At 43.2% G+C, this 19,339-nt stretch overlaps 1 protein-coding gene across 2 annotated transcripts in view; it reads right to left on the bottom strand.

Moving 5' to 3' along the window:
* Positions 1 to 4,623: 4,623 nt before the first annotated feature.
* The window catches only part of EMD (emerin), an 83,831-nt gene continuing 69,115 nt past the window's right edge, over positions 4,624 to 19,339 (bottom strand). Inside the window, exons 4-6 of one of the 2 annotated variants that reach the window (XM_077479057.1) lie at positions 15,718 to 15,788; positions 12,634 to 12,656; positions 4,624 to 8,491 (exon numbers count right to left, since the gene is read on the bottom strand). In XM_077479057.1, coding sequence (XP_077335183.1) covers positions 8,206 to 8,491; positions 12,634 to 12,656; positions 15,718 to 15,788 — 380 coding nt within the window. In that variant the 3' untranslated portion in view covers positions 4,624 to 8,205. The remainder of the gene's footprint in view (positions 8,492 to 12,633; positions 12,657 to 15,717; positions 15,789 to 19,339) is intronic. The other variant, XM_077479056.1, reaches the window with a different exon arrangement.

Below are 19,339 nucleotides of genomic sequence, written 5' to 3'. Positions count from 1 at the left end.
GGATGCCCTTCTCTGAGAAATACTTCCTTCCTGGGACCTTCCATTGTGGTGTTCCAATGGCCACAAATTTGCGAAAGGCCTCCGAGTCCACCAGTTTATATGGCAGTAGTTGGCGGGCTATGAGTTCTGACAAGCCAGCCGCCAACCGTTGGGCAAGAGGGTTATCCGGCGTCATCATTTTTTTACGCTCAAACATTAGGCCCACGGAAGCCTGCCTTTTTGCAGAAAAATGTGAGCTTGGCGTGATGGAAGGTGGAGTGGAGGACAATTGTGAGGAGAGAGGAGAAGGAGAAGTAGAAGACGAGGCTGGACGGTGAGAGCCTGCAGTGTGGCTTTGTGTGTTCCGTTGCTCCCACTGGGCTCGGTGATGGCTGCTCATGTGCCTTCTTAAGGCGGTCGTCCCTAGGTGAGTATTGGGCTTACCGCGACTAACGCGTTGACTGCAAAGATTGCAGATGGCAACGCTATTGTCAGCAGCGGACACGTTAAAAAAAGCCCACACTGCGGAGCCATGTGCCGGTGTCCTGGGAGCGCCAGATGTGACCGTACATGGTCGATGACTCGCTCCTGATACATTTGCAGTCTGCTTTGTCCCTGCTGTGCAATGTAAGTCATTGCTGCTTCTCCTCCCTATCTGCTGGTCCATATCTCCCTCTGAACTCCCCTCCTCTTCCTCTCTTGTGGGCACCCACGTGACATCACTAGACACGTCATCATCAACGTCACCTTCCCCACCGCTATAAGTAGAGTAGGCAGCAACACCGGGGACCAACCTCCTCCTTGGGCTGATCTGGGTACTGGCGTCAGACTGCTGAGTAGCGCTTGTTGCTACCTCCTCTTCCTGATCCAATACCAAGAGTGGCTGCGCATCAGAAATGTCCTCTTGATATGGATCGGAAAATAATTCCAGTGACTCAAGCGGAAGGTATGTGGTGGTGGTGGTGGTGGTCGTGTTGTTGGTGGTAGTGTCTTTGGGGGTGCACATAGCAGAGAGTGAAGAAGAGGGTGCAGATCGAGAGGATGAGGAGGGTGCAGAAGAGTAAGGCTGAGCGAGCCACTCAACCAAGTCTGGTGCATCCTTTAAAGTAATTGAACGCACCTTCTGCAACTTCCCACTTTGGCTCAAGCCTGTTGCTCCTGCCCTACCCCTACCACCCCTGCGGAAGGGCCTGCCTCTTCCTCTGCATGTCATTTTTTAAATGACCCTGTGACAAAACTCTTAGTCCCTATACCGCTGAAGGACTGCTGCAGTATAGGTGAGCGGTCAGCAGTGGTGCACGTCAACCCTATCTATTGTGGACCGATAGCGGTCCTTACAGAACAGCAGACTGTACCGCACTCAAGCCTATGTACCGTAGCACCCTATACCAAGTTACCAGTCCTTATAAGAACTTTTGTGGACCAAGCAGGTTGTGTATTAGTGTTTAGCAGACTGTACGTCAGTCCCTATACCGCTGAAGGACTGCTGCAGTATAGGGCAGCGGTCAGCAGTGGTGCACGTCAACCCTATCTATTGTGGACCGATAGCGGTCCTTACAGAACAGCAGACTGTACCGCACTCAAGCCTATGTACCGTAGCACCCTATACCAAGTTACCAGTCCTTATAAGAACTTTTGTGGACCAAGCAGGTTGTGTATTAGTGTTTAGCAGACTGTACGTCAGTCCCTATACCGCTGAAGGACTGCTGCAGTATAGGGCAGCGGTCAGCAGTGGTGCACGTCAACCCTATCTATTGTGGACCGATAGCGGTCCTTACAGAACAGCAGACTGTACCGCACTCAAGCCTATGTACCGTAGCACCCTATACCAAGTTACCAGTCCTTATAAGAACTTTTGTGGAACAAGCAGGTTGTGTGTTAGTGATTAGCAGACTGTACGTCAGTCCCTATACCAATGAAGGACTGCTGCAGTATAGGGCAGCGGTCAGCAGTAGTGCACGGCAACCCTATGTATTGTGGACCGATAGCGGTCCTTACAGAACAGCAGACTGTACCGCACTCAAGCCTATGTACCGTAGCACCCTATACCAAGTTACCAGTCCTTATAAGAACTTTTGTGGACCAAGCAGGTTGTGTATTAGTGTTTAGCAGACTGTACGTCAGTCCCTATACCGCTGAAGGACTGCTGCAGTATAGGGCAGCGGTCAGCAGTGGTGCACGTCAACCCTATGTATTGTGGACCGATAGCGGTCCTTACAGAACAGCAGACTGTAACGCACTCAGGCCTATGTACCGTAGCACCCTATACCAAGTTACCAGTCCTTATAAGAACTTTTGTGGACCAAGCAGGTTGTGTGTTAGTGATTAGCAGACTGTACGTCAGTCCCTATACCAATGAAGGACTGCTGCAGTATAGGGCAGCGGTCAGCAGTAGTGCACGGCAACCCTATGTATTGTGGACCGATAGCGGTCCTTACAGAACAGCAGACTGTAACGCACTCAGGCCTATGTACCGTAGCACCCTATACCAAGTTACCAGTCCTTATAAAAACTTTTGTGGACCAAGCAGGTTGTGTGTTAGTGTTTAGCAGACTGTGCGTCAGTCCCTATACCGCTGAAGGACTGCTGCAGTATAGGGCAGCGGTCAGCAGTGGTGCACGTCAACCCTATCTATTGTGGACCGATAGCGGTCCTTACAGAACAGCAGACTGTACCGCACTCAAGCCTATGTACCGTAGCACCCTATACCAAGTTACCAGTCCTTATAAGAACTTTTGTGGAACAAGCAGGTTGTGTGTTAGTGATTAGCAGACTGTACGTCAGTCCCTATACCAATGAAGGACTGCTGCAGTATAGGGCAGCGGTCAGCAGTAGTGCACGGCAACCCTATGTATTGTGGACCGATAGCGGTCCTTACAGAACAGCAGACTGTACCGCACTCAAGCCTATGTACCGTAGCACCCTATACCAAGTTACCAGTCCTTATAAGAACTTTTGTGGACCAAGCAGGTTGTGTGTTAGTGATTAGCAGACTGTACGTCAGTCCCTATACCAATGAAGGACTGCTGCAGTATAGGGCAGCGGTCAGCAGTAGTGCACGGCAACCCTATGTATTGTGGACCGATAGCGGTCCTTACAGAACAGCAGACTGTACCGCACCCAAGCCTATGTACCGTAGCACCCTAGACAGACCAAGTTACCAGTCCTGATAAAGAGCTTTGTGGAACAAGTGAGTTGTGAATGATTAGCAGACTGCAGCAGAAGGGCAGCAGTCAAGTATAATATTCTTTCTATATTTGGAAGAAAGAATATTATACGTGTACAAGCCTATTACCGTACCACTGATACCAGTCCTGAAAAGAACCTTTGTGGAACTAATAGTAACAGCAAGTCTTTAAAATTATCCTCACTGCCTGACACACTGCTTCCTGCCTGTCCCTATACAAATTGGCAAAAAAGAGTAGGCTGGAACGATTAGCTGGAACAGCTCTTTTGTGGACCTGATAGTAACAGCTAATGATGATGATGATGATGATGATGAAGAAAGACTAATCTGGCTGAGCTGTCCCTAAAATAGCAGCATACAGCGCTCTGTCCCTTTATCTAAACTGACAAAAGAAACTCAGGCTGCTGACCTAACACCTATACCAGTCCTGAAAAGAACTTTTGTGTACCAAATAGCTAGCGTTTTCTCTGTCCCTACTCCACACAGGATCCTTTCCCTACAGTGACAGAAGAAAGAATGTAAAATGGCCACCGGATCGGGTGTATTTATAGGTTAGGGGGAATGTCCAAGTGTCCATGAGCTGTCATGTCTCAATTGGTTGTCCTGTAACACATGATAAACGTGTCACGAAAGGTTAAAGTTCTTGTATACATTAAACACGTAAGTCCGCCGGGGCGAACGACGGAAAAAGGCGTTCGAACCCGCGGACGGCGAAAGTCGGAAATTCGCCGCGAAACGACCGCCGGGCGAACCGTTCGGCCATCACTATTTAATACTACTAATAATTATTTTAAATGTGTATCTACAAACCAGTGGTGACCCATCCATACAGGCGCCGACCCCCCCCCCCCCCCCATCCATGTGTCTGGCCACCTGATCTACATAGATTTACACAGGGTGCCGGACCTTGGATTCCAATGGGGGGGGGGGGAGTTTTGAAGCATGTGATTAATAGGCTTCAAAAAAAAGGGTGGGCTCCGGTGTGCCCAAAGCCCACCCAGTTGTGTGAGATAGTGAATGAATATCCACTATTTTATATGGCAGTGATAAGTTAGTTTTTGCTACTTGAAAATATAATGTTTAAATTAATGTTACTATGATATTATACATTTGTAGCATTTTTAGGCAATTCTTTTGGCTTGGTTTAGTGATTGCAGCTGGTTAAAGTCACCACTTTTAGTACTGAAATCAGCAAGAGGACACAGGAATTCATGAGCTAACCAGAGAGTTCTGTACACCCTGCATTTGCATCCCTCATTCCCTGGTTGCTGTCTGGTAGATTGCACTTGCATGTCTGTCACACTTCACAATGATGATCTAATGGCTGCTGAAATTGTATACATAAAATCCTTTCCGAAAGCTGACTTAATTGTAATTGTATCCTGCATTTTTTTCTCCAGTGCAAGTGACAACGCTGCTCCTTGATAAAAGAAAAAAAAAATCAAGCAAGCTCCAAATGTAATAAAAGCGAGACTTCTTTTCCATTTAAAGCCTCGCTACAAGTTTAATTTTACTTTAAATAGTTAATTTCGGCCAAGTATGATGCAACATCTACATACAGAATACATTGCCGTGTTACGGTAAGGTCCTGTCCCAAGAAGAAAATCGAGTAAGCTATTCACAGGAAGCTTTGCATTTTATAAATGAATACAAATCTTCCTCTGCTTGAGGTGGGGAGGCAAGTGAATGATATCCAGATCTCTACGTCAGCCGATCAGAGGAAGCCTTGCATTCATTTATAAAAATACAAAGCTTTCTGTGAATGGCTTAGCAGTGGTCAGCTCAACTTGATTTTGTTCCAGGAACGCTAAATAAAATTTCTGTCCAGCTTCCAAAACACAGCACTGTATACTACATATAGCTGATGCTACATACAGTTTATATAGCAGACGCATGTATTAGTAATGGAAATTGTTAGTTTGGGCAAAAAACAAACTATTTAATGTGAAATGAAAACCAGAGTTACGCTTTAGTGTAGAAGTATATAGAGAATAGAAAATTCTAAACTCACCTGAAATTATATTTTCCTGAAGCATCTTAACGACAGCATTCGATGGGTTGTGGTCCTGTCCTTCTACGGACCTGTTTATCTATAGTCTAAATTATTATTATTTTTTTTTTTTATTTAATTTAGCATTTTAGCACTTTTATCAAATTTCCTCCGGAATCCCCAATTTTTTTTCCATGAACGATTTTATTGATATACAAACACTGAACCAGTACAAGGATTTACCAGTACCAGTACCAGTACAATTTTTATCCCTCAGAATCGTCTATTTAGCATGGCTCAAGCCCTGATGAAGGGGCCATGAGAGCCCTTAAAATGGGTTTTTAGAAGGACGATACAAATATTAAATGATTGGACTTCTGGACCATTTATTAGTCTGGACCTCCTCTTTTTATACACTTGACAAGTTTTCCAGTAGCCATGTCTAGCAACAGAGTCAAAGACAGAATCTGTTGCCCTGCATATAAAAGATTAAAGGAAGAAGAATTATCTCAAACAACAAAAATGAATGGTCCTCAAGATCAGAAGAATGGGCCTATTGATGAAGATGAAGAACCTGGTTGGCAAGCCACACAAAATCATTTTGGTAAGGGGGGGAAAACAATTCTGACTAAATTAGGCCATGGCTAGGACAGAAAAAAAGAATAGTGACTGCCTATAAAAGGAATTACATTGAATGGGTTACAAATCCTAAAAGGATGGAACCACAATCCATGCTGTCACAATGCTTTTACCCTGGGTAAGATCTAATCCCGTCAAGATCTGCCCTGAAAGGTAATGTTTTTTTTATACATTTCATACATATTTCTGCATTTATGTTATTGAATCACACCTCTTTGCGATTTGCGCTTTTTTTTCTTTCTTTACTCTAGCTATTGGCAAGCTTCACCCATTTTTCTACAGCACTGCTCCTCCAACTAGGACCTCACCTCATGCTGTGCTAGGACTATAAACTCAGATAGCTAAAAGGCTTGAAAAAATTGGCTTGCTGAATGATAAAAACAAATGCACCATCTTGCTAATGGATCTCAGCAAAGCACTTGACTTTTGCATAATCTGGTTGGTCTACAGACACGTGGACTCATCTTCTAGGCGTGTACAATGCTATATAAGCATCTCTGGCCCCTCTCACTTGTAATCGGAAACTGCAGGTAATTGGCTGACAAATCCAGTATGATCAATAACCTTTCTACCTGATACAGATTTGAATATTTGCTGCTGGCAAAATGTCTACGTTATCCTGCAGCCGGTTCTATATCTAAACACAACTGAGTTTTTAGCAGACGCTCTATCACAATAGCTCAGAGGTCTTCAAACTTTCTAAACAAAGGGACATTTTTTTGGTTTCAGACTTTTGGCCAGACTGTAAACAGTGAGAGTAGAAAATGCCCCAGCACCTGTGGGAGTAAACAATGCTCCATCATTGGTTTTAGCGGGAAGAATAGCTCTCCATTGCTGGTGTCAGTGAGAGGAATGGTGCCCCCATGGATGGTGTCAGTGGGGAGGAATGGTGCCCCATTGCTAGTGTCAGTAGGTGGAATGGTGCCCCATTGCTGGTGTCAGTAAGGGGAATAGTACCCCATTGTTGGTGTCAGTGGGAGGAATGGTGCCCCATTTCTGGTGTCAGGAATGATGCCCCACTGCTGGTGTCAGGAATGGTGCCCCATCAATGGTGTAATTTGGGGGAACAGTGTCCAAAGGGCCAGATAAAGGCAAGCAAAGGGCCTTATCTGGCCCTCGGGCCACAGCTTGCAGACCACTGCAATAGTTGGTAGCTAGCAGGGAAAGAATTTAAGATATCTAAACACAATAACAATGTGATTTATTTTACCTTATCAGTCCTTAGATGTGGTGGCTGCAGTAGTTTTCTAAGTAGGCCAAGTACATTTACTGCAAGTACAGAAAAGACCTGTTGAACCTGCTAAGAATCCACTGTCCTAGTAACTTTCTTTGCACTGATCTGGTTACTCAAGATTATCAGTTACCTTCTGTGAACTACAATTCCCCTCCCCCTCCATGTAATGGAGATAAGGTGTTTGTAGACCAAGTCATAAGAGCAAACTAGGATGATCATATTGTTCTCTATAACTACAGTGCAAGGCATAAGCTTGTTACCTTAAGACAGGAATCAAGACAGGATCAGGTTTCAGGGAGGATTAAGACAGGAAATGGTTATGGGCAGGATCATCAGATGATAATAAAAAAAAAGGTCTTAAAGAAAATTGCATCTACACATCTAAAGATTGGTAAGCTGTGACATATTACATTTGTTTTTGGGATTAGATATGTTTTAATAAATTTGAGATATTGCATTGTTCTCAGATGGAACACAGGAAGATCAGATCTTTCTGACATGCCTCCAGAGCAGTGTGATCATTAGCTGGATTCACACTTGCTGTTTGTGTTTTCAATTGAAATCAATGGAAATATAGGACAACAAGTGTTAAAGTGCATTGCTGAGCACTTCATGCAGTACTGACTGTTGACACGTGTCATAATGCTAATTGATTCCAACACACTATTCCCAACGCACATGTTTCTGTAGAAATGGCTGTGTATAAGTGGGTGCTGAAGTGACCACCGGCTGGAACCGTGAATATTCAGAGCAAGAAATGTCCCCAGCACACCATGGATCTCCAGAATGGGTCTAAAGTTTTATTCGGTGATCACATTGTTACAGCAAACAGCAACATTGTTGTATCAGGTATGTGATGAAGGGGTCCTGCATGGCTCTGAATTTATTATTTGCTGTAACTATGTGATTTCTGAATAAAACTTTGGACCCATTCTAGAGATCCATGGTGTGCTGGGGACATTTCTAGCTCTGATAACGTTAATTGATGTGCATCATGGCACACTGACGTTGGGATGTGCTTTCACTGATTTCAACTGAAAATGCATCAAGCAAGAAAGCAAGGGTGTGAATCCGACCTCTGTTTAGAGCCTGTCAATGTATAGATTACATAATAGGGAAAACCATTTAAATGGCAAAATAGTGACTATACAGCTTCTCACATGTGACAATAGTGAATCAATCTGTACTGTGAGCACCCCTATCACTTGGATTCAGGGTTCCTTTTAGGAATTCGAAAGGGTTCTGATTGGTCTCCTTGAAGTAAAGATACACCAGGAATCCAGTCAACAGAAGCAGGAGGAGAAGTTGCAGCCATAGGGGAAGGAAGCGTCTGGTTGGTTGCTTGGGTTCTTCTTCCATTGCTTTTGGACGGATGGGCCTGCGAGGTTCCACTCCCTGTGAGTAGGAGGACTGATGACGCACTTGGGAGATGTCCTGGTATGCGTTTTCCCCAATTCTAGAACTGGGATAGATAAATGGAAACAATGAAATACGAAGCTAACATACAGGGGTAAGTCAGATACAATAAAATGAGGACATTTACAAATGACACATGAGAAACACATTTTGCAGCTTAAAGTGTGTTAACCCCCCCCAAAAAATAAAAAATTATATATATATATATATATATATAGAGAGAGAGAGAGGGAGGGAGGGAGAGGGAGAGAAAGAGGGAGGGAGGGAGAGAGAGAGAGAGAGAGAGAGATCCTGGTCCCTTAAAGCATATTGCACAGTGCTTGTGCTGTCTAATCTGTCCACCTCTAAACTATAAAAAAAAAAACAAGAAAACAACTCCCTGAACTTGTCACTTCCTGTATCTCCTCTCTTTATTGACCACCATAACCTGGGCTACTCAGCCCTGATCACCGTGGTCAGAGTATGTCCATGCATCATCCACTGCTGTCCCCTCTGCTCTCCTTTCTCCCCCCTAACCCCCCTCCCCTCCTACCCGTAATCGTCCTCTCTGTGTCTGTCTCCGGCCCCATCCTCCCCGCCGCTACTACCGTAAAATAAAAACCTAAAATTGTCACTGCCAGCACACTATGTAAGTAGTTATTAGAAACGAGTGTTCTAAGTACCGAATCTGAGCTGTCTTCAGGACAGTCACGTGACTAGCGGCCGCTTTACAGCTATGATACAGAGCTTTAGAGGAGGAGACAAGTAGCCACGTGCTCTCCCCCAGCTGACGTCAGAGGGAGATTACGTCCCCTCACGCAGAAGACATCCATCTGAGCTGTAGAGCGGCCTTGAGTCATGTGACTGGCTTGAAGACAGCTGCAATTTGGTGTTTAGAGCACTTGTTTTTGAATACTACTTACATACTGTGCTATGCCAGCCTCTAATAAAGGGGTTGGCATAGTCTTATATAAATGGGTTAACAAACCTTTTAAAGCAGAATTCCACCCAGATATGGAAGTTCCGCTGATCAGATTCCTCCCTCTCACATTTGGCACCTTTCAGGGGGGAGCAGATATCTGTCAAATCCAGGTATTTGCTCCCACTTCTGGAGAAAGAGCGACTCGCACATGCACTGTAGGGAACCAGGAGTGAAGCCGAAAGTCTTCCCTGCCTAGTTCCCTTACCAGGAATGGCGGCGTGAGCACATGGGAGTCGATTCGAAGATCGTCTTCGGGTGCTGACATTGCGGGCTCCCTGGACAGGTAAGTGCCCATATATTAAAAGTTAGCAGCTACAGGATTTTTAATTGTTTTTTTTTCCCCCAGACTGAACTCCGCTTTAACGTAGGCAAATCCTTTTTTTTTTGATAGAGTAAGTTAGGGTTATAGCCCCTGTTGGTTTATTTTTTGCCCTCTTTGTCCCATTAGGGTGATTTCCCTTCACTTCCTGTCTCATGGGGGTACAGACGGCAATAATAACTGACAGGTGTCCTAATCCATCTCCAAGCTATCCAAAATTAAAGAAAATGTTTTTCATTTAGTGATGCTTTAACCTCTATGCGACCACGCTATATAGCCGAATGATGGCTAAAGAGAGCTTGCACATTGCCTGAAGGAGAGTCTATTGACGTCCTCCCAGAACCCTGCCTCCTTGCGTGCCCCCCCCCCTCCCCCCGGGGGATGCATCAGAAGTGCTCTGTGATTGCTGTGCCCTTCAGGCACAGCTGATCACAGATCAGGGTAAAGAGCCAATCACAACAGCCCTTTACCATGTGATTAGCTGTCTCCAATCACAGCTGATCACAGTATAAACAGGATTTGCCAGTTATCAGCAGGAGGGAGGAGAGCTGGTAAGCGGCAATCCACACAGTTGACATATACACAAATAATCAGGGCACTGATCATCAGTGCCCATCACTGCAGCAACTTAAGAAGCTCTATTTATCTCAAAACAATTGATGAAAATTTTGTTTGCATGACCGCTCAATTGTCATTCAAAGTGTAACAGCACTGAAAGCTGAAAATTGGTCAGGGCAGGAAGGGGATGAAAGTGTCCAGTATGCAAGTGGTTAAAGAGGTTCTTCACCCACACTTTAGGAGTGTTAAAAGGAGCTCCAAAAATGAGCACTGTCCCCAAAAATAACATCCCTCAGTATGCTGTGTCACACTGACGTGCATTTTCCATGTGTGCCGTCACTAACTCAATCTTTAGCATGTGTTATTTGTGCATGTTGGAAACACACCCAAAATCGAGCACTTTTTCTTGACATGTACAGAAATGTGTTGTCCTTCAGCAAATGTGTGGGGGTCGCATCTTATAGCGTGCGTGCTAAAACATATGGTTCCCCAGCACCGGTTCGGTGTGGCGCAATTTAAAAAAAGGTTAAGGGACGAGAGGAGATTGTGTGGCCAGATCAGAGCGGCCTGAAAATAGGTAAGTATATACATCTATCCTACACAGTTTAGTCAGATGCTGGGAAGGGAAAGTATTTTTAAGATTAGTTAGACTTGGCCTGGGATTCCACTTAAAACTTTAAATGCTTATACTCTTCATACACATTTTTATCCTGTGCTCAGCTGAATTATTGGTCATGATCACCTGCATTAAAAAAAGTGTGTGTGTATGTGTATGTATATGTATGTGTATATATATATATATATATATATATATATATATATATATATATATATATATATATACACCGTATTTGCCGGCGTATAAGGCGACTAGGCGTATAAGACGACCCCTTATTTTTCAAGTGAAAACATAGGTTTTGGGCAATACTCGCGGTATAAGACTACCCCCCTTCTGAGGCAACACCATTTAAAAAAAAACATTAGAACCATTAAAAAACACAAAGCAAGAATGCCAACTACTCATCCGCCATGCTGTGATATGTCCTAAAGTAAATCAAACAATAATAACACAAACAGAGATCTATTGAATGCCACAAATCTGGAAAGTAACATTTTTCACTAACCAAACCTATACCACTTTTGGGTTACATTCTATGGGAATTGTCCACCAAAATGCATTTAATAACCCCCCTGTCATATGTCCCAGATTTACCTGTCCCTCTTGGGTGCCTGGGACCTCAAAGGCAAACAGCAGGATGTATAGTAGTAGGAGATCAGTGAATGGATTTACCCAGGGAAGTATGGTGAGCGGTGTATTATTTTAATGAATACAACGCCTGCTTGGATTGGCAGAGGCTGTAGCATCATCAGCCCTTGTGTGTCTCTATCTCTCTCTCTCTCTCTCAAAGCCAATCCGAGCAGGCTATTCTATGTCGCCTGCTCGTATTGACAGAGGTTGTTACTCCAATCCAAGCAGGCTCTGTATTCATTAATAGAATACATCGCTCGCCGGGACTGGCTCAACGGCGTATACTGTTTGTAATACATACAGTATTAGCAGACATTTGGGGGCTGACATCCATCGGGCAGCATTGTATACATGGCGTATAAGACGACCCCCGATTTTTGGGCATTTTTTTTAAGTGTAAAAGGTAGTCTTATACGCCAGAAAATACAGTATATATATATATATATATATATATATATATATATATATTTATATATCTGCACGATTGATCTAAATCGTGATTCTTTTGCCTTCCCAATCTTCAAAACAGCATTTCACGATTCTATCTAACAAGTGCAGAGAATTCTCACTGTTGAGAAAAAATAAATAAAAAATGACATGCCAATTGTGTCATGTCAGGGGGCAAGGAGTACTTAAAGCAGAAGGTGGAACTCCGCTTTAAAGACTAAACTATTTTCTGGCACTTGCTGCTTACAAGTTAAAATCAATATTTATTGCTAGAAAATTACTTAGAACCCCCAGAACATAATATATAAAAATTGTAAAATAGATTTTTTTTTAGCAGAGACCCTAGAGCACAAAGTGGCGGTTCTTGCAATATTTTATTTATGTCACACTGTATTTGTGCAGCAGTCTTTCAAATGCAATTATTATTTTTTTTTAAATACACTTTAATGAATTAAAAAAAAGTTAGCCAAATTTTTTTGTATAATGTGAAAGATGATGTTACAATCGTGACCTTTATTCTGAGTAAAACAATTGCGATTCCCATTTTAGCCAATATATATATATTTATATTTATATATATATATATATATATATATAAATATTTGGGATCCGGCTGTACCGAGCAAATCAGAAGAATCTGTTCAAATCACTTACTTGCTTCGCAGATCTTCTCTTATCTGAGAAAATAAAGATATTTTTTTATCATATGAAAAAGATAGACACCAAGGTAGCTGACAGAGCTATTAATATCATTAATTAAAAAAAGCATCTTACATCAAAGTATCTGGAACAAGAAATGTCTGTGCTGTCCCAATTAACAATAGCATAACACATGAAGTATTTTTATTCTCTTTGCTTTGTGTCCTTTTTTTTTTTTTTAACACCCGCATTTCTTTTGTTTAATTTACTAAAGGCATTACAGCACAGTTGAGCTGAATTCACCAACAAACAAGATATATTTTATTATATTGTTGAGGTATTTTAACCTTTAGAATAACTCTTTTGTGCTCAGACATCACTAATGTTCATGCCAAATTTACCACCCTTAGAATACGTCCATTAACTTGACGTTAACTCCCATGACTGATTTTCCTTCCTAAATAATATTTACATTTGAAACTTTCACATAAGGATTCACTTTAAAAGTAGTATACTGTATATTGTAAGTGCTTTTATGTGTATACTGTAATTGTGTCAGACATTCACCGTATTAAACAAAGGCACATTGCCATCTACAAGGCAGTCTTAAAAACACACTTCTATCTTTTTTTTTTTTTTTATTAAAGTGGTTCTAAAACCTTAAGGCTACTTTCGAACTGAGGTGCTTTACAGGTGCTACATCGCTAAAAATAGCGCCTCTCCTGTCTCTCCAGTGTGGAAGTCTGAGTGCTTTCACACTGGAGCGGTTTGCTTGCAGTACAGTAAAAAAAAGTCCTGTAAGCAGCATCTTTGCAGCGCTGTAGGAGTGGTGTATACACCGCACCTAAAGTGCCCCTGCCCATTGAAATAAATGGGGCAGTGTTGGCAAACCGCCAACAAAGCGCTGCTGCAGTGGTGCTTTGCGGGCTGTGTTAACCCTTTTTCGACCGCTAGCAGGGGTTAAAAGCTCCCTGCTAGCGGCCGAATAGCACCGCTAAAAGTAGCGACGCTTTACTGCCACCTCAGTGTGAAAGTAACCTTAGTTTTTTTTTTTACCTTAATGCATTCCATGCATTAAGGTAACACTCTTTCTGTGCTTCAGGATTCCCCCTAGCCCTCTCTAAGGCCCCTTTTCACATGGCCGGGTTTTTGTGGCCTACAGATTCCTGCGGCAAGAATCTTTCTGCAGGTACGACCGGATTATGTGATCAGCATTGGCCAGTCAGCCCATTTAAACTAATTGCAGGCTGACATTACATGCACCCTCTGGGACAGACGTCAGAGCCTGGACGCAGATGACTGCATACAGACTTTGACATCTGTCCTGGAACGGCAGCTAATTGCTCTGTGTGCAACAGATGCTGTTAGCCCATTAGTTTAAATGGGCTAAGTGGCAGGTGCTGATCGCATAACCTGGTTATTCCTGCAGCAAAAATTAACAGATTCCAGGAATCCAGAAGGCACAACAAACTGGCCTTGTGAAAGGGGGCTTTTACTTACCTGAGCCTGATTTCACTCCAGCACTGTGCAAGATAGCAGTGGCTCTCTCCCTCCTCACTGGGAGAATTTATAGCAGCGGGAGCCATCGGCTCCCATTGCTGTGAATCAACTCCAGTGACAAGGGAGTAGGGGGTAGGGCCAAGCCACGCTGTCTATGAATATAGACGCAGGCAAGGTGGCTGGGGAGCGAATTTTCATGAGTGCCCTAAGAGAAAGCGGCTTTCTATGGGGACACTCTTCGAAGAGGAGGAGCCAGGAGCACCAGAAGGGGACTCCAGAAGCAGAGGATCAGGGTTGCTCTGTGAAAAAAACTATTGCACAGAACAGGCAAGTATAACAAGTTTAATATTTAAAGCAGACTTCCAATAAAAAAAAAAAAAAATTAAAAGTCAGCAGCTACAAATACTGCAGCTGCAGATTTTTAATAATCGGACACTTACCTGTCCAGGGCTCAGCAATGCGGCGCTGGCATTGCCACTGTGGGAACCCAGCTGTGGCTTCACAGCCGGTATGCACAAGCCCCGCTGTGACTGGCTGGGCAATCATCTGGGACCTGTCACGGGTCCCAGATGATTGCCGAGAGGGAGGGGGGAAAAGTGATCTTCCTTCCAGCGCCGTGGTGCCCTGGGAGGAAGTTGGAGCTGAGACCCTCTAAAAAGAGGGTTTTCGCTCCCCCCCCAAAAAAATACACGCCAAATGTGGCATGTCAGGGGTCACGTTCCCTTAAAGTGGAAGTTCCATTTAAGTAAAAAAAAACTAGAAAGTGGTTGTAAACTCCAAAAAAAAAAAAAAAAAAAAAATTTAAAAAACCTGCAAGACAAAGGCATAATGAGCTAGTATGCATCGCTGTTACCGGCGTCATTTCTCCCGGAGTTATTTCTGGGTTTGCAAACTCCAGCTCTGCGATAGGCCGAAGCCACAATGATGGCACGGCTCCTGAAGCACGAGTGAGCTCTTTCTTCAGTGTGCATGTGCCCATGACATCAGCACATGCGGATACAGTGACTATCTCCTAAAAAAGAGCTTTAGACATACTTCTCCTTTGGGGCACAGGAGTGAGCTTAGTTCTGTATTCCTGTGACCCAGATTCGGCCGACAGTAGGCTCATGCCTGTTGTCATGTGATGTCACAGAGCCAGTCCAGGCTCTACAGGGATCCCAACAATGATGTTCGGATCTGGCAGAATGCCTAACTGACAGCGGGCTCAGTCTCTCAGCGCACCGCTCAATGCCTGACCAAGACGCTCCGGCACCTTCCACAGTTCAGAGCTCCAGAGAGCTTTGGAGGGGCAGAGCACAGAGCTGATAACTGACAGTCACTGTCACAGGCTCTGTGCTCACAGTGGAGCTGAGAACTGAGCGATCAAGAGGTCTTTGATTGCTCAGTTCTTGGCGCAGAGCAGGCGGGGGACAGCTGCAGCATCAGGTCAATGCTGCCCCCACACAGGTATGTACATTAGTTTTTTCTTATCCCCCACTTTTAAGGCAAAAGAAATGGCTACAGTTCCTCTTCTGGGACAAATGTAAAAGATACCTGCTGTATTTTGAGGGATTTTTTAAGTTTCAATATTCTGTTTGTAAAAATAAAGCAGACACTTACCACCCTCTGGTGAGCTTGGGGGTACTGGTAGGTTTTGGTGTAAGTTTCTTCTTCATATGATTGATAGTTATCTATTTAAAACAAAAACAAAAAATACATTTAGAGTATAACTAGAGTTTTTCCTAAAATATACAGCATTTCCCTTTGTGAGATTTACATAGGAACTATAAGCTACTGCTAACAGGTCTATGGACTTATTTACACTATAAGTTTGCATTAACCACGTCAAGACCGCAATAGGTATATGTTGCGGCTCTGAAGTGGTTTACCTGGATTATGGCTGAAGATATCAGTCACCCAGTATCGTTTTTTGTTGGAATCCACGGCTGACTTCTTCACGAAAGCAATCCAAGCAGCTCATGAGCTGCTGGAACGCTTTTCAAAGCAGTGAGAGAAACAATCAGACGGTGAGGCTGGCTGCTCCCATGGGTAATCAAAGAGTAGATTCTCTTTGATCGCCTCTATGACCTTGGATGACTGGAGCGACGCCATGAAGTCACTTCCGGTCCAGGCTGAAAGTAAATATATATATTTTTTAAAGCAAAAGATCAAAAACAAACAAAAAAATGTTGTTGATCTTTTGCTTTTAAGATTAAAGAAGAGATCTGGGATATTTATGACCCCAGATTTCTCCATAAAAAGGACCTGTCATCCTTAAACAATAAAAAGTTAAATAATTAAGGAATCATTTTTTTTTAAAGCACCCCTATCCCTCCGAGTGCAGAAGCAAGCGCATACATAAGTCAGCATGCATATGTAAATGGCATTCGTAGCACACGCGAGGTAGCGTCACAAACGGAGAGAGAGCAATAATTCTAGTGCAGATCTCCTTTGCAACTATAAACAGGTAACCTTTAAAGACATTTAAAGCGTCGCCTGAGATTTTTAAGTACCATAGTATGTCGCCAGTCTATGAGCGGTTCCAATTTTAAAGCGTGACATGTAAGTTATCTATTTACTCTGCAAAAACATCAGGTTTCACATTTTACGAGCACATTGGGGTATATATACTGTATATATATATATATATATATATATATATATATAAAGTATATTCTTTCCCATAAAAATTTAGATTGCAAAACTGCTGTGCAAATACCGTGCCACATAAACAATTTCACCATTTTATTCTTTAGGGTCTCTGCAAAAAAAAAAAAAAAAAGATGTTTGGGGGTTATAAGTAATTTTTTAGCAACAAATAATGACTTAAAGAGGGGTTCTGCCCAACCTGCAAAAAACACATACTGTAGCTGCTGATTTTTTATATTAGGACACTTACCTGTCCTGGAATCCAGCGGCACCCCAGCCAATGTTTCCATCGGCTCTTGGGTGCTGCCGCTGCCATTTGTAGTAAGGGAACCCGGCAGTGAAGCCTCGTGGTTTCACAGCCGGTTCCCTAATGTGCTGCGCTTTCTGAATGGCCCAATTGCGGGGGAAGGAGGAGGGGTCCAAACTTTCGGTTGATTGCACCGTGGCACTATCTCCCGGAAGTGATGTCAGGTACCTGCTCCCCCAGAAAAGTGCCACATGTGGCACCTAATGGGGGGAGGGGTTTAGATAAACAAAGATTGCATTTATGAGTGGAACTCCGCTTCAGACTTGTAAACAAAAAGTTTTGAGTGCTGCCGCTGCCATTTGTAGTAAGGGAACCCAGCAGTGAAGTCTCGTGGTTTCACAGCCGGTTCCCTACTGTGCTGCGCTTTCTGAATGGCCCAATGGCGGGGGAAGGAGGGGTCCAAACTTTTGGGTGATTGCACCGTGGCACTATCTCCCGGAAGTGATGACAGGTACCTGCTACCTGCTCCCCCCGAAAAGTGCCACATGTGGCACCGGATGGGGGGAGGGGTTTAGATAAACGAAGATTCCATTTATGAGTGGAACTCTGCTTCAGACTTGTAAACAAAAAGTGCCAGATAAAGCCTGAACTTAAAGTATGTTTGTCAAGGCAAAATAAAAGTAAAGTAGGGTATAAGAAAAAAAAAAACACCCCCAAAAAAACACAAACATATTTAGTACACCTCTGCAATACATACACGTCTACCCATGTTTTATCCCTTTAAACATGTTGACTTGCCAGAAATATAGTATGCTCCTACCTTCCACTTTAACATGGCAATGCTGTATTTTTGGCTTTGAATTCCTAAGCATGTGGTGTCAGCCCTGCCTACTATATTTTTGAAGGACCACAAAGAATACAGACCTCTCCCCATCTCCATAACCTCTCCTTATGCACAGGCAGGGGCCCAAAAGAGTTGTAAGCGTACAAAATTTCTGGCATGATTAAAACGGAGTTCCACCCAAAAATGGAACTTCCGCTTTAAGGACAGGTGATTTCCCCCCCCAGAAACCCTCTTTTTAGTTCACCTCTGCCCCTCCCTCCAATCATCTGGGACACGTCACAGGTTCCAGATGATTGCCCGGCTAGTCACAGCACACCATGCGGCTCATGCATGCGCAGTGCGTGCCCACAGTGACAATGCTGCAAAGAGAGGGAGACGAGCAGGGCTTCGTTCCCCCTGCATCACTGGACCATGGGACAGGTAAGTGTCCGATTTATTAAGTCAACAGCTGCAGTATTTGTAGCTGCTGACTTTTAAAAAAAAATTTAAGCGAAACTCTGCTTTAACTGCGATTTTTGCACATATAAAACATATACTGTATAAACAACAACTTTCAGCTGTATAATCAGCAGTGGAAATAAGAAGTTAATTGCTGGGATTTACATAAACTTTTTAACGTGACACTAAATTCTGTTTAAAAAATATATATTCTATTCAAGTGTGCATTCTTTACTCAAGAAAGTCCCTTCTATTGTTCTCAGCCTCCTCCAAATCACAAATTCCTTGTTTTTGCTGCTGTGATCCGACTTTCTGTTAGAAGGTGGCTACATTCATTCTCCATTGTGGTCCCACTGTATGCAAGAGCATAGCCACTCTCTCTTTATCACTTCCGAGATGGACTATGGGATGTGTAGTGTGCATAGAGCCATGCACATGGCCACAACTAATGAAAGTGAGGAGGAAAAGGAGAGCTTCAGGAGCTCACAGATAATGCTACAAGGAGGCAGAAATACACAGTAAGAAAAGATTTAATGAAAAAAAAAAAGATTAAAGTGTCATTATGTATTGGATGTGTATTGATTAACCACTTGCTTACTGGGCACTTAAACACCCTTCCTGACCAGACCAATTTTCAGCTTTTGGTGCTCTCACATTTTGAATGACAATTACTCAGTCATGCAACACTGTACCCAAATGAATTTTGTGTCCTTTTTTTCCCACAAATAGAGCTTTCTTTTGGTGGTATTTGATCACCTCTGGGGTTTTTATTTTTTGCGCTATAAATGAAAAAAGACTGAAAATTTTGAAAAAAAATGCATATTTCTTTGTTTCTGTGATAAAATTTTGCAAATTTTAGGGATGCACCGAATGGGTTTTTTGGTGCCGAAACCGATATCGAAAATGAAAAATACACTAGGCCGAAAACCGAAACCGATACCGAAACAGCACCGATACCGAAAATGACTGTTTTTAAAAAATATTTTTATACAGGAGGTGGTCAGAGACTGGGGACATGGTACAGGAGGTGGTCAGAGACTGGGGACATGGTACAGGAGGTGGTC

This window comes from Lithobates pipiens, unplaced genomic scaffold, assembly GCF_037356315.1.
Source record: "Lithobates pipiens isolate NorthernLeopardFrog02 unplaced genomic scaffold, aLitPip1_a1.2 Scaffold_1, whole genome shotgun sequence".
Classification (NCBI taxonomy): domain Eukaryota; kingdom Metazoa; phylum Chordata; class Amphibia; order Anura; family Ranidae; genus Lithobates; species Lithobates pipiens.
This window is presented reverse-complemented; position numbering and strand designations above follow the sequence as displayed.